General features: G+C 38.3%; 1 protein-coding gene and 1 long non-coding RNA gene across 3 annotated transcripts in view; one reads left to right on the forward strand and one right to left on the reverse strand.

The window, feature by feature from the left end:
• LOC118172505 overlaps positions 1 to 14,432 on the reverse strand; it is a 169,214-nt gene that overhangs the window by 137,829 nt on the left and 16,953 nt on the right. For both annotated transcript variants that reach the window (XR_004753736.1, XR_004753737.1), the window contains exon 2: positions 3,577 to 3,628. This is a non-coding gene — a long non-coding RNA (uncharacterized LOC118172505). The remainder of the gene's footprint in view (positions 1 to 3,576; positions 3,629 to 14,432) is intronic.
• Positions 5,495 to 10,298, forward strand: DYNLRB2 (dynein light chain roadblock-type 2). Its single transcript, XM_035336421.1, has 4 exons — positions 5,495 to 5,620; positions 5,730 to 5,805; positions 9,010 to 9,177; positions 10,002 to 10,298. The coding sequence occupies exons 1-4, from the start codon at positions 5,618 to 5,620 to the stop codon at positions 10,043 to 10,045; spliced, it is 291 nt and encodes a 96-aa protein (XP_035192312.1). The 5' UTR covers positions 5,495 to 5,617; the 3' UTR covers positions 10,046 to 10,298.

The following is a 14,432-nucleotide window of genomic DNA, read 5'->3' on the forward strand; positions in this document are numbered from 1 at the left end:
GACTGCTGCGACCCAAGGTTAGCCACTACGCTGCAGACACGCAAGGTACTAAATACAGGCATTTAACCTTTAACTGGTGCTGGGCAGGGAACCACCTATTTTCTGGTTTTCTTTGTTTAACTTTTGAATGTGTGTTTGTGCACTTAGTACCCAGAACAGGTCTCAGAAACTCATGTTCTTACTGTACACAACTGTCAAACCAAAGTGCATCAGCAACATAAAAAATAGATAGGCAGACTTCATAGATCTTATGGTCACTCACTTATCTCCTGGAATGAAGGACACCTGTCCTTTAAAGAGGACAAATAACGTTACATAGATGTTTAAGAAAGGAGGCAAATACACTGAATTGTAGCTGCTGTCACTAGCTAGCCCAGAAACACTATTGCAACAGAAAATATAGCCGAACTGCAGACAGGCTGCTGCAACCCAAAATGAAGTCTGGCCAGCAAGTAAACTCTCTTTCCTATCAAGAATGTTACACGTGTTTTAATAGAGTCAAGTGCGGAGGCCACCAGTATTCTATCCCATAAAATAAAAACACAAAAACACTTAAGTTATTTATTTGGAAAACACTGAACAGCTTTTTCCAGCCTCACCAAGAATCTACAAGGCAAGATGTCAACTTATATCAGGAAAGATGCAATCACCCAAGTGAAAGGAAGTTTTACAGTATGGTTCCATGGCTCAGGCCTTTCCTTTACTGTCCAAATATACCTTTACAGACAGAAGTCTTACAAAGGTATTCAAGTTCTTTCTTAATCTTACAAAAGACATGGTCTACTTCTATTTAAGGCTCTGTTGTAACAGAGACTGTAGAGTTGGTCCCCTCCCAGATGATGCTCCAGTGTTTTCACACAATGTTTCCATAGAAGTTAATCACAAGCACAGCCTTCACTGTGCTAACAGTATTAACCTCAATACGATTCAGCCATTCAGGGTCATTCTCTAAACTCTTACTGCCTCTTCAGTGGTATCTCCTACCAAGGCAGGGCAGTGGAACACCAGCGTATTGCACAGCATCCTCCTTTGGGATGTACAGTTCTTTTATTATATATCCACAGGAGACCACACAGAGTGTCACATTAGGTCACCAAAAGCTCCCATGCTCAGGAGCCCTGCCAATAAGTAATGTGCCAGTTCTCAATAGCCTTGACACCCTGAAATAAGCAGGGTGGCGGGGGGTGGCAGTGGCTACCTTAAGAACAGAGGTGAGGAAGGGAACATGGTAGAGCAGATGCACATCCCAGCCCAAAACCCTCCAAGGGGAGGGCTTAAAAACCCAGATAGCAATGTGCTCACAGCACAGATTTTGCTCGACTGCTTCAGTACAAGGAAAGTTGGCAGAATATCAAATATTAATTTTGATGAAGCTGTGCATAAGCTTTCTGCAATTATCAAATAAAGTGGCTCTACAGCTTCTGCCTTACAACTGAACCAAGGTTATTATCAATTTGCTCTTGATATAAGGAAGCGATTTTCATGTACTTACATCTGCTCTCAGAAGGAAGAGAAAATGGTTCGTAAAGTTTCCATTAGCATACAAAAGCAGCAACATCTGCTGGAAGTCTTAAGAGGCTTATTGCTGTCACTTAATCAGCACCACGGGCTACAGTTGGTCACCTCTGCCCTCATCAGCACTCGAGGTATGGATGCGCTAAGGAGGTGCTTTACAGACGTTTCAGGAAATGAGGGGATAATTTGACCAGGGAACAGTTCCTGCAAGTCTCCTATACCTATAAAATACCTTCTCTACTCTTACCCAGCTGAGGATAAACAATCAACCTATGTTGATTCTACCTTGCATAAACCTGTAAACCTAGCTGAAGTCATTAATCCTTTTGGACGTTACATGACTTAAGAGAGTCGGCCTTTTAACAAGCAAAACAGTTTCTTCAAAACCTGACATTGACTTCACTTCAATATGCTGTAGTTGTAGCACCATCTAGAGGATATAAGCTAGAAATTCCTCACACAGAAGGGAAAAAGCATGGGAAACTGCTCAAAAGTTGTGAAAGAAATCTTTACACAAAGAAGTATTTGAAATGAATTTTCATTCCATCATTTATTTACAGAGTAACTTTTTAAAAATTGTTTCGTGCATGCCTACATGGCATACAGTTTTTCTTAAATACTTTCCCAGTTTATAATATTTGGATTCATGGAGGTAACAGAAGATTAGAAGAAAATTTTGTTAACAGACAGTGAGATTGGGAAAGATCTGCATCTCATCCACTCCATGTCAGATGCTTCCTTCAAGGCCTTTTTCAGGTAGAGAAAGGCAAGAGCTTCCCTACAGTTTTGATTATAGCACTGCAAGAATGACTAGCTTTACTATGTTTACTTTAATTCTCACCTTTTCAGGAAGTCTCTTAAGAAAAAATTAAAATTGCAAACAGAGAAATGGAACAAAATTTTAATTGAGTAATATGCATTGTGTGTTTTATTTTATTTCACACATAGAAAGAGCTGCTGACAATACCTGATTGCTACCTTCAGAATTATTAAAGAACAAAATACATAATAATTGTCCCAAAAATTGTTTATTCTGTATGTTCCATCTACTATCCAGACTGAAAATGTTGTGTTTTTTTTAATATCTTAGCCTGCCAAAAGCATTCACAATGCAGGACTGCAGATCCCATAGCAGTTTCAATGTCAGGTCAAAGCTATGACCAGATAATTAAGTAAGAGAAGTAAGTAGTCATCTCCTGAGCCAAGATGCAATAATTAAGCAACCGTGTGTGATTTGCATCCAGTACCAGTGGAAGTTAAAATATGCTAGCTTAAAATACTTATTTTTTCTATCTTGTTTTTAGCGTCTGACTTATCTAAAGTAAAAAATGTCACGGTGCAGAGGCTGTCTGCATCTCCTCTACTCTCATATCCCTCCCTCGTGTAAGAGCATCCCACGTGGAAGAACACGTCAACCACTTGACGCTCCCCCACTCATTCCAAACTGTCTGTATCCAACCACTGCACAGAGGAAGCTGGGAAGGAATGCAGGCCTGGCATCACCACCTCTGACTCACACCGGATCTCCTCAGCTGGGCGTACTTTAACAAAGGGCCACATAGGCACAACGATGGTACATACAGGGGCTTTGGAGAAAAGGGGAGTTGATCTTTTCAATAGCAGTTCCATGGGAGATGGGAAAGATGTACGTAACCCTTCAAAAATGATGAAAGAAGTGCTTATGAGGCACTTTGAGTCAAGAAAAGTGATTTTCTTTAATTCTGATGTATATCTATCCATTGGACTTGTTTTGATATAAATGTTGCAATACAAACAATTTAAGCAATAACCCTGAAAATAGAAATACAGTGGCATACAAGACTGAACTTTAAAAAAAAAAAAAAAAATCTGAATGACTCCACCTGTATGTACCAATAATTTGTATAGAATATTCCTTTTATGTTCAAGCACTTGTTTTACCAGATCACTCTGCCGTCTTATTCAACTACTGTAAGATCATAAATTGATTCAATCCTGATTTCAACCTTAACCTCCTCTCTCCCTCCTTCTGAGTGTCCAAGTACAAGAAATAAAGAAAGAATTAAATTCATTTGCACTTACCAGCAGTCCTCTTCCTAGTTTCCATGTAGAGAGTTGTATTTTCTGCCACAGCCTGAAAAAAAAAAAAAAAAAAAAATGGGAATAACTTTAAGTATTTTCCATCTTTCAGTTGATTACTTTCCTCAAAAATAACTGAAAATGCAGGAATTTTAAGAGTTCAAATACCTCACTGTAAATCCAAGCACCTGAAATTAAGAAGGTATTCACTTGATACTTTTACTAACAAATACTTAAAACTTATTCACATGGGTAAGCATTTCCAAGATTTCAGTCCCAGATTGTGAAGAGTTTCTGATTCTCAAGCAGTAACACCCCTGTTCTTAATACTGTATTTGCTACCGTGTACCAAAGGAATAATGTTGCTAGGAATCTGAATTCTCAGTTAAATTTCAAGTCATCATGGCAATACCTTCATTTATTGTTACAAGTCTAAATCTGAGACAAACCCTATCTGAATGTCTGTAAGAGTCTGCATATTCCAGTCTTTAATGCTGAGCATAAACAATGCTTCCCAGAGTAATCCTGTGCCATGCTAGCTGCCATTCTGGCTTCAGTTCAGTATTTTTTGCAAAGCAGAGCTGGTATTTTTATTGGTTTTAAAAAGACAAATAGGCATCTTGCATCCCTGAAGGAAAATGGCATTTTTGAAAGAAACCTTGAAAACTAGATAATATCAATGGGGCAGCAGAGTAAGTGGATAATTTCCTTTCCCTTTTATTTTTCCGTATTCCTGGAAATGCCAGCCTGGTTACTGGGGATAGGATCACCACTACTTCCAGCACGCTATCCTACAGTGAGCTGACCTTAACTGGACTGATAATAGCAAGGACCTGTCCTGTGGCTAACACTGTCAGCAGGATCAGGTTCCCATTTTACAATCTATAAGTTTTCATTTAAGAACATCTATCAATGGTACTAAAACAAAATTGCCCAGCAGATGTTCCAGTCAGATTCAATAATCATGCACCAGTGCTTCCAATTGTCTAAAAAAGTGAAAAAGTATCTGTAAGGATATCTCATTTCCAAAAATGCAGAACATCATACTCCTTACTGTAGCAAAACTGCACAGGTGTATCGAGGCAAATTTCACTGCTGGCTACAATGCTCGCAGGTGGGCTGCGACGCACACAGCTGATACGGGGTCACTGCGACCGGTGCCACAGTGTTCTTAACTGCTTTGTGCAGCATGTCATAGGACGTCGGGTTAACTCCCACAGTAGTAGTTTCTGAAACAAACACTCTGATGGTTCTGATCATTTTCACCCTCCTTCATAAATCAGATCCTAAATTCAGTTTAATGCTTATCTGAAGGCACACCGACTACAACGTTTCTGATTTATGCAAGCCCCTGCCAGTCTGAAACTTAATAAGCTCCTAGAGTAATGTTGCTGCAACAGATAGAGCGGTCCCACAGCCTGGAGGTATTTTCTCTCCAACTTAAGGCAATAAAGTGCATTAAATTATGTGCTGATATATTGTTGCAAGTTTCAAATGCAATCCAGTCCTTAAAAAGTTGCAGATGAATAATTAGCTTGTTAATTTGTTCTTAAGACCACTCCATGTAATGTGAGGAAAAAAAAAAAAAAAAAAAAAAAAAAAAAAAGTGGTGAGGAAGAAGGTGCCTCCCCATGACACCCAGTTTTTGTAAATGCGCTAATTCTTTATGGTAAAGCAGCAGAAAGTCCTTTCAGTAAGAACAGCTCTGGAAGCTTCACGTTCAGCTCAGACGATGCAGAAAGTACTCCCCTCGTGGGACACTACGTAGTCTTTTGAACACATTGGTGTTACTTACTAGGGACATGGAAAAGAACAAAAGTGGCACTTCAGAGACTGATCCTCAACTACTGTGCCGCTCCCTGCTCCAAGCACGGGCCATGCCCAGCTCCCCAGCAGAGCTCCCGGCCCCGGCTGCCCCCAGCACGCCGCCTGAGGCGGGCCGGGCCGGGGGCTCCGGGCCTCCCCTCCCGAGTCCAGGCCGGTCCCCGGGCCCGGGCCCGAGCCGCCGCCGTCACTTCCGCCGCTCCCTAGCAACGCCCCGGCCATGGTAATGGCGCCGCCCGCGGCCCTGAGAGGGACGGGGCGGGTCGGGAGCGGGGAGGTGGACGAGGGGCTGGGGGACCGCGAGAGCGCTGAGGTGTCCTCTCTGCTCGTAGGCTGAAGTGGACGAAACCCTAAAGAGGATCCAAGCCCACAAAGGGGTCATTGCAACCATGGTCATCAACGCGGAAGGTAAAGCGCCACCGACTTTCTCCGAGTAGGCAACCCTGTGGCAGCTAGGAGCAAAGTGCTAAGTAAAATACTGCGGAGATTGTGAGGTGTTGAAGCAGTCTGCTTGCGATGTTTTCTGAAGATGGTGCTTTCAAGAACATGTATTTCACTGTAAGGCATGAAAAGTTGGTTTGTGGCCATGCCTCGAAGGCCCCTGTGCAACCTAGGTTTGGATTCGAGTTAATGGAAAGAAAAGTCAAGACCTCTGACTTCATTTAATTTAAGCTCTTATATATTATTAATTATCCCTGTTTAATTAAACTGTACTTTATTTTTCAGAACCAGATCTTGAACATCTTTTGGTAGGTTACAGAAAGAACATGCTGCTCTTGCTTTTGCAGTCATTTTTCAGTCCGCCATTTGGTGCCTGCCAAACAAAGTTGGTATTCCACTGCTGGGAGCTGCTCCTTGGCCCTACTAAACATTCAAAGTTCTTTAAATCGTGTTATGGTGCGTCATCATAGTTGGGTGAACAAGTTTCATGTCAGGCAAGCTTTGGCTGTGATACAGAAAACTGCAAGCCAAAAGCAAAACTGGTCACAGAAATCAGTTTTCAGAAGCTAAGCCTGTCAGCTTAATTTTTGTTTTAATCATTCCTTTACAAGGAAGACGACTCACTCAATTACCTTCCCTAAAATTTGGTTCACTTCCTTCACTTCTACAGTGCCCCCAAAATCTACTGCTGTAGCAGCAGTTTAGATGCAGGTCAAGAAGTGCATAGCCTGGCAAACAGTAACGGAAATGCTGCTTTGTGCTCATTTCTAGATACAGCTGTTCACTAAACTGAAACAAGCTGGTTTCAGAACAGGTATTGTTTCAGCTGTTTCTATATTCTGTTTAAGTAAATAGAAAAGTGACTTGATCCAGTGGGCACTTAGAGGTAGCTGCAAACTCAACGTGAACAAAACCAACCACTTAGGTAACACAGATGATCCTTGCTGAGTTTGCAGGCTGATACATTTCTGAAGGTAAACCACAGAACCTAATAGAAAAATAACCCTTTTCTTATGTTCAATTTCTTGAAACAGTTGCCTTCTTGGTTAAATAGGTTTTCCCTCGTGTGTGTACTACTGCAGTTCAGCTTTACCTGTGGTAGCTTTGTGCTACTGAGGGATGCTCCAATAGAGCTGTGCAGAGCACTCATGACAACAGCATGCTTCTTCAAAGGCTGTTACACATTCCTTCCATCTCAGCTTTGATTTACAACGGAGGAAGAACATTCCACATTCCAGTTCTGCTTATTTTGTACATTAGACTATTCAAGACAAGGTATAAAGTCGCTCCACATGCTGTTCAAACTTTCTCATCCTCACAAACCTGCAGACCATGTGGCACTGCTCCATCTAATTCTTTCAAATCTTCCTATACAAAAATAAATTCAGTTTCTCTTGGTGCTGAAATATTTAAAACAAGTGTACAACTTGATTGAATCACAGTAAAATTATTTTAACCAGTGGCACAACAATGAAGTTCTCAGATTGTTCAGGTTCCCTAAAGGTAAAACATTGTTCTTCACTAAAAGAAATATCTTTTACTAAGATTTTTTAATAGTGTGGGTAATGCTTGGGTGTAGTAGTATTCAGGTGAAACAGCAAATGAAAGATTCCTGATGCAAACAGCCTGCCATTTATTTTAATGCTCAGTGTTGAGTTTTTCATTGAAACACCACGCCACGTATACATTGTTCATTTTGGAAATCGCAAGCTGTTGCTATCCTTCACGTTTGTGAAGGAACACACTACAGCATTTCTAATGAGGGATTTATTTGCCTTTCTCTAATTTTGGGGCCAGAGGCAAAGAGAATTTGTCCTAAAGTAAACAGACTAGCTTTAATCTAAGGATGTCACTACTGTCAACTCATTTTCAGGTTATTATTAGACCTTGGAGGATCACTTAACATTTACCACTTCCATTAAAAGTGCTGTATTTGTTGAAGTGATCATTTAGATACGAGGTCATATAAACCTGACACATTCATTGCTGCTTTTAAGTGACTTACTATTTAATGCCCTGACTATATAGATACTCTCATGCTAATGCAGTGCTTGGGAACACCTGCTTGTTTCTGTTAAAACCTCAATTTCAATCTCTGTAATAAACATTAGACACTATTACGTACTGGGTCATCCTCTTACACTTCACTACGCATCATACCAACACACGATTATTTCTCATGACAACACCAATTTCAAGTGATTCAAATAATGATGTGCTAGGAAAACTATGGAATAGTCTAGTATCTGAGGAGGTTCTATTATTTATTTTATTCATTTGCCTCTAATTTCTCACCTGGCATTCACGATCTTTGCATGCTAATTTCATAAATCAAACTTGACTCATATTAATCTATTTCTGTATTCCTATCCTGTCCATCTGGAAGACGCATTGCAAATGTATGCAAAGAGAAAATTGCCTTGCCAGCTTCTAACCTACTGTCTTTGTTAGCAGGTCGAATCATTTATTTATTTTTATTAATGAAACAAACTTTTAAAAGCCAGATAGGTTCATACTTGCAAGATAACTCTGACCCCTGTGTTTAGTTTCACCTGGTAGCCTATTAACATAAAAAAACATGATTTGACAAATTATTGATAATGATTCATTAAATCATCAACAATTAATCTTAGGTGATCCCATTTTTAATAGTTGGATCAATACACTCTGTACTCTGAATTATCAATACTTTGCATGTAATTGTAAGGGACTATTCTAAGAGTGGTTTTGCTTGCCAAATGCAAACATGCCACTCCTGCCCTTTCATTGCTCTTGGTATTTCACTGGGAACGTGTAATTTCTATCACTGCACATGCCAAGTGCTGCAGCTAAAGTACGACTTAGAATCTTGCAGCCAAGATACAATCCCAGTGATGACTTTTAAACTGATGAAGCACCAAAACTGGTTAAGTACTGAAGAAAAGAATTTGATAGACATTTAAGAGCCTTGAATGGCAATTAGGCTCTTTCAAAGGTTTCATAAGGCAACTCAATGCTTAATTGTCACTGATTAATGTTAGCCTTTAACAGACATGTAGATACCTGAAATCAGTAACTCCTTTCTGCTGCAAACAAACAAACAGAAATATTTGTTTTATTTCTCTTATGATATGTGGCATATGATTATGTAAATTAACTGAATGACTGAGTTAGAAAACTATTTGTTTTCAGGAATTCCAATAAGGACGACTCTTGATAATTCTACAACAGTCCAGTATGCAGGTCTTCTTTGTCAGCTCACCATGAAAGCAAGGAGCACAGTGAGAGATATTGATCCTCAGAATGATCTAACCTTTCTCAGGATCAGATCAAAGAAACACGAAATCATGGTAGCTCCAGGTAGTATTTCTATTAAAAATGATAGAATCGTAAAGTCCTTGTAAGTTTTTTTAACTGTTCATGAATAAGGCTACTTTTGAAAATGCATTTTTAAAATATGTATATGAAAAACTGTATATTCACCATGAAAACAGATATGTTAACATTTGAATGTACAGGGTTTATAGTACTCAAGATTGGAGGCAACAGAACAAGTCAAGAGGTAGCTTTCTTAACTTTCCAAAGCAGATATAAACCTATCAAATTCCCTGGGTACTTTTAAGAAACGTTTCATTAAAATAGATATTAAATAGCTATCCAACTGAATTCCTTCTAAAACTTCCCTAAGCTTTTAGAATTGGTAGGCAAAGACTGTCATGCTTAGAATTTATTCATAGTGAAAGTCTATTCAAATCTTTTCTGTTTCTTCCATTTTTAAATGGGGTTCTCAATTTTGAATAATCTAGTTAGTGAACTGAAAGATCTCTGCACCTGCAGAAGAGGCTGCAGATGTCAAAAGTTTATTATAACAAGTGTTAGCTTATACCAAATGCTAGCTTCCAGGTGCTTATCTTATGACTTTTTTCCTCTTATTTAGATATCTTTCCAGCTTCTTGAAGGCAAATATTCTGCTTACTAAAATAATTTTTAAATGATATAGGTAACATTTATGATAGTTTTTTAATCTGATTTTTTTATATATAAAATTACTTATTTTAAACATGTATAAGAATGCTTTTTCATATATTTTATACACAAAGTTGGAGAGGAATAGATTAATATGGAATATTTATCAGGAAAGAAGATAAAATATTTTAACTAAACATTTTTATATCTTTTTGCAGATAAGGAGTATCTCCTGATCGTTATTCAGAACCCATGCGAATAGGCCTAGCATGGCAATATTTTCAGACAGTGACGTAGCTCTACTTGTTAAACTAATATTACTTATCTGATATTTAATATCAAACTTAGCACTTACAGATTTTACATAACGTATAACTGTCAGGACTAAAATGTTGCCAATTTAATATTCTGTTGTAGCTCTATCAATTTGTGAGCAAATCGTAATGCAAATACCAAAATGTTGTATGTTTGTCTTGATGTTCAGAAGAGCAAAATAAAATAATTAAAAACCTTTCTATTGGATGTTCGAGCTATTCTTGCAGTTAAGTCATTCTACTTAAATTTCTCAACGTTGGAGGAAAAATCACCTCATGGGAAGTCACAGATCGTGCACATATGCATATAGTTTTCTAAGGGAAAAGAAGTGAAAGAAACTATCTTTGTCTTCCAATTTCTGTGGACTGAAGCAACAGTTTCATTATGTATTTGCTGGACTGAGAAGGTCAAGCAAAGTTGATCCAGCATTCAAATGTAAAACTACTACTAGTTTGCTGGCAATGGTGAACAGTGCCATAATTAAAACTTTTGGGTAACTAAGCCTTTAGACAGATCCAACATGTGAGCTGTACTTGACGTGAGTCAAAGGGTGGGTTGAAGCTCATGTTCCCCAAATCAGGTCCATGTTCAAATGGCAGCTCTGGAGACCAGATACCTATTGTTGCATGCCTTTAAAACAGATGCACTGGTAAAAGGCCTTCATAAGGTTAAGCTGCCTACAAATCCTTTCTGTTCTGAAGACATGGGGTGGTGGTGTCCCGGACTAAGTCTCACGGCTGTTTTGTCCTCTTGGTTCTGGGAGGTCAGGACAGAACCGGGTACAGGATCCCTGTTCTGGCCATGATGTAGGCTTTTAATCAAGGTAAGCATGGCTACAAGACTTTATCCCGTCATCCCAAAGTCAAGCTCAACTTTGCGTGTGATTATTCACTACAATTGTGGAAGCAAGGGGAGTCTGAGCTGAGCCTGCACTCAAAATATTGTCCAATCATACTTGTATTACAAATCATTTCAGGTTATGCAGATAAAATTTTCATTTAATCAAGTAATTATTTAAACTTTAAAATATCAGATTGTGCGTCTTCAATTTATCACAAGACCATTTTTTTCTAGATACAACACAAGAAAAATATGTGGGAATGCTAAGAAGATGAAAGGAAAAATGAATCTGTTGAATACTGCTCAGGGATCTTTGTAGTACATCACATGAATTGTGGTTGAGGTTATGAAACTGATAAATCACAATGTCTCGTTGGATATGGAGTCAGCAATTTGCTATTAGGGTTATGTTATGTATCACTCAAAACTTACACAAAGGAGAGAGATCAAAACCTGGTGTTTTTTTCCAATCTGAGTGTTTGCTCTGACTGTGCTGAACAGCTTGGATAGGCTGTATTTCACTGAAAACTCTGAGAGGGTTGGGCCTACTCCTGGGAGCTGAAGGCGTCTGAGCTTTGCAGTTTCAAAAGATGAGCAGACAGACTCAACACCCAGGAAGTGGGCAGTAGAGACCAAGATTTAGGCCTGCTGCATATTAAGAGGAAGACAACCCAAAAGCACAGAGGCCCAGGTTGATGGAAATTAAGCACAGCAATCCAGCTGGGCTTGTCTATTCAAATTTTAAGTGTAAGTAAATCAAATGGACAGCTATTGATGACACTACTATAATCAGAGCAGTACAAGAAAAATTTCTTTACTGCTAGAGTGTTTTTGAAACGTGCACTGGAAAATGGCCACTTTAAGTTATTTTGTAATGAACCAATATATTGTTGTCACGTGTCAAATAGAAAAGCTTTTCAAAGTATTATCTTCTCTGCTTCTGTTGTGATAATTTTAAAAATCCAACTTATTACCATGTGTTAATAAACCTTTATTCTTCTAATATCCTAATTATAGGCTACTAACATCAAATGGCTACTAATTCAAAGACCTGATTTTTAATTTCAGCACATACCCAAAAGCATTGCTGAATTTCCTCTGCTCATAACATGTATTTGGGGCAAATAGTTTTCTTTCTGCAGTTTTCTCTAACAGCATGAAATTCTGTGGAGGTTTTGCTGTTTAAGTCCAGCAAGCTACCAGAATTACAGTGCGTGTTCCACTTTTTTTATTGTCAAAAATAATATTGGTGTTGTAATTTCCAGCATCAGTGAAAAATATGCTTCAGCCCATACCACACAGTAGTACATTACAAAGAGAAAAGCTTAGTATCTGGCAATGCTCTTCCATTTTTCTTTTTCTGATACACGTGTTAGTTCCCTTTACAGACTTTAATCCAATATTTATTAAGCAGCTGATGATTGCTGTAGCTTGATAAAGCACTCAAAAAGACACTTAAGCCAAATCATTAAAATTAAACACATGCTAAATCATTTTGCTGAAAAATGTTTTTCTATGGAAAAATGGCCTTAAGCAGATGCGTGTTGTTCTCCCAGGGTCAAATACTGTTCACAAATTAGTTTATTTCACTGTTCCTATGAGAGGCATAGATGCAGATAAGAGGGCAAAGTTTGGTCCATTTATAATGATGTGCGTAGTAACAAATGCTATGCAAACACATGGGCTCAGCTGTGCATCTGCCAGATACTCTTACCAGCACAGTCTCTAATCAGGTTTACTAGAAAGCATTGTAGTAGTATACAATTTTGGCAACATCTTGACTAGAGAGCATAAATTGAAACACTCCATTTCATTTCCTGGTAATTTGTTCCTATTTTCTATTAGCAAAAGCAAACTGAACACGTGTCAACTTTTCATTCAAGTCTTTCAGTAGGAAAGGGAAATAACAATAGTAAACTCCCCAACAATCCCAGTCGAAAACCCTTTATGAGTACAATGATCTGAGCAAAGGTGGGTGGGGGAGAACAAATGGAATGGTCAAGGCAAAAAAAAAAAAAGGAAATATTTTAAGTTTTTTGAGCACCATAACTGTCAAACTATGTCATTTAAATCATCATTTATGTGAACCAGCAAAGATTTTACTAATTAACTAGTTAACAGTTGACTGGGGGTAGGTCAAAAAGTAAGAAATACATCAAGAGATTAATTTCATAGATGATCATTTTGTCAAGTGAGCGTTGACAGTGTCAAGAACGGCTGTTGTTCATTGAAAAGCAGCTTTCAGGTTCAATTATTATATGCTAGTTAGGCAATTAGCCAAGGAAAAGATTGTCAGTATTGGGGATCCTCAAAATAAACTAAAATAGGAAGTTCTCATAAGGGTCAGCCTCCCACTTTCAAAGTAAAGTAACATGGGTTTTCCTTAGCATATAATCTTGCTTGTCCCTCTTGGCACAACAGCTTGTGCCACCTGATTCATTTAAGACAGTTGTTCATTCTCATAAATTTTTCTCATCTGCCAATTAAATAATTTTAAATATTTCATTTAATGCATAATCAGTGCATTTGGTAGTCTGGCTTTCTGTGGTTACTTTTTTTTTTTAAACATAAAATTATCATTTTGTTCACTTTTCACAATACACCTACAACTATCAAATTGGGTATTTTTCAGTTTTAACTTCAGCTTAACTCCAGATGTATGTAGCTCTGTAGTCTCACATTTGTACATTAATATAACCATGGGATGCAATGAAAGGGATGCACAAACCATGTAAGTGATAAAGCATTTGTAAAACACTGAACTACTCATTTGTCACTTATGCAGTTTATGTATTTGTGTTTTGTCTGGTAAGTGCATTTACGTGACAAGATTTTTAGAAGTGTAATGGTGAGGAAGGTGGCATTCAATATTAAGTCAAAATGGTCTGAAGTAGACCGCATTCGTTAATGGCAATTATGATGTTCACAGTTTATCTAGGAAGTGCTAAAATGTTAAATATTAAATTCTCTTACTGCCAATAAATGAATTTTCAGACTGTATTTTGTAATATGCTTACAGCACTTGCCAATGTAACTTCAATGAGAAATTCTTCAGATTTATGGAAGACAAGGATAAAAATTAGCAGTTTGTTTACAGAAGTATTATGTATGACATGCGTGTATATGTGTACATAAAGCTTGTATACATAGCTACTGTTACACCTGCGCCAGGTTCTAAAGGGAATCCAGTGCGGTCCACAAACTATCTGATCATAAGTGTTAATGACAGTGAACCTGAAGAAGTCAGCTTAATAAACTACCATAACCATATCTAAAAATGCAATTAGGAATTATTATGTTGAAGAGTTATTCAGTTAGCTTTGGAACAAGAAGTGACAGCACAACTTCTGAGGGTTTCCCCAGCCAAAGGAACCAATCCCAGCTCCACTGTCTCACCACTGCAGGACACAAATGCTGGAGTGGACCCACAGAAAAAGCCTCAGTTTTGCTAAATAAACTGATGTCACCCTTTTAATCATGTTTGTTATTAAGTT

Source organism: Oxyura jamaicensis, chromosome 11 (assembly GCF_011077185.1).
Source record: "Oxyura jamaicensis isolate SHBP4307 breed ruddy duck chromosome 11, BPBGC_Ojam_1.0, whole genome shotgun sequence".
In the NCBI taxonomy this organism is placed as follows: domain Eukaryota; kingdom Metazoa; phylum Chordata; class Aves; order Anseriformes; family Anatidae; genus Oxyura; species Oxyura jamaicensis.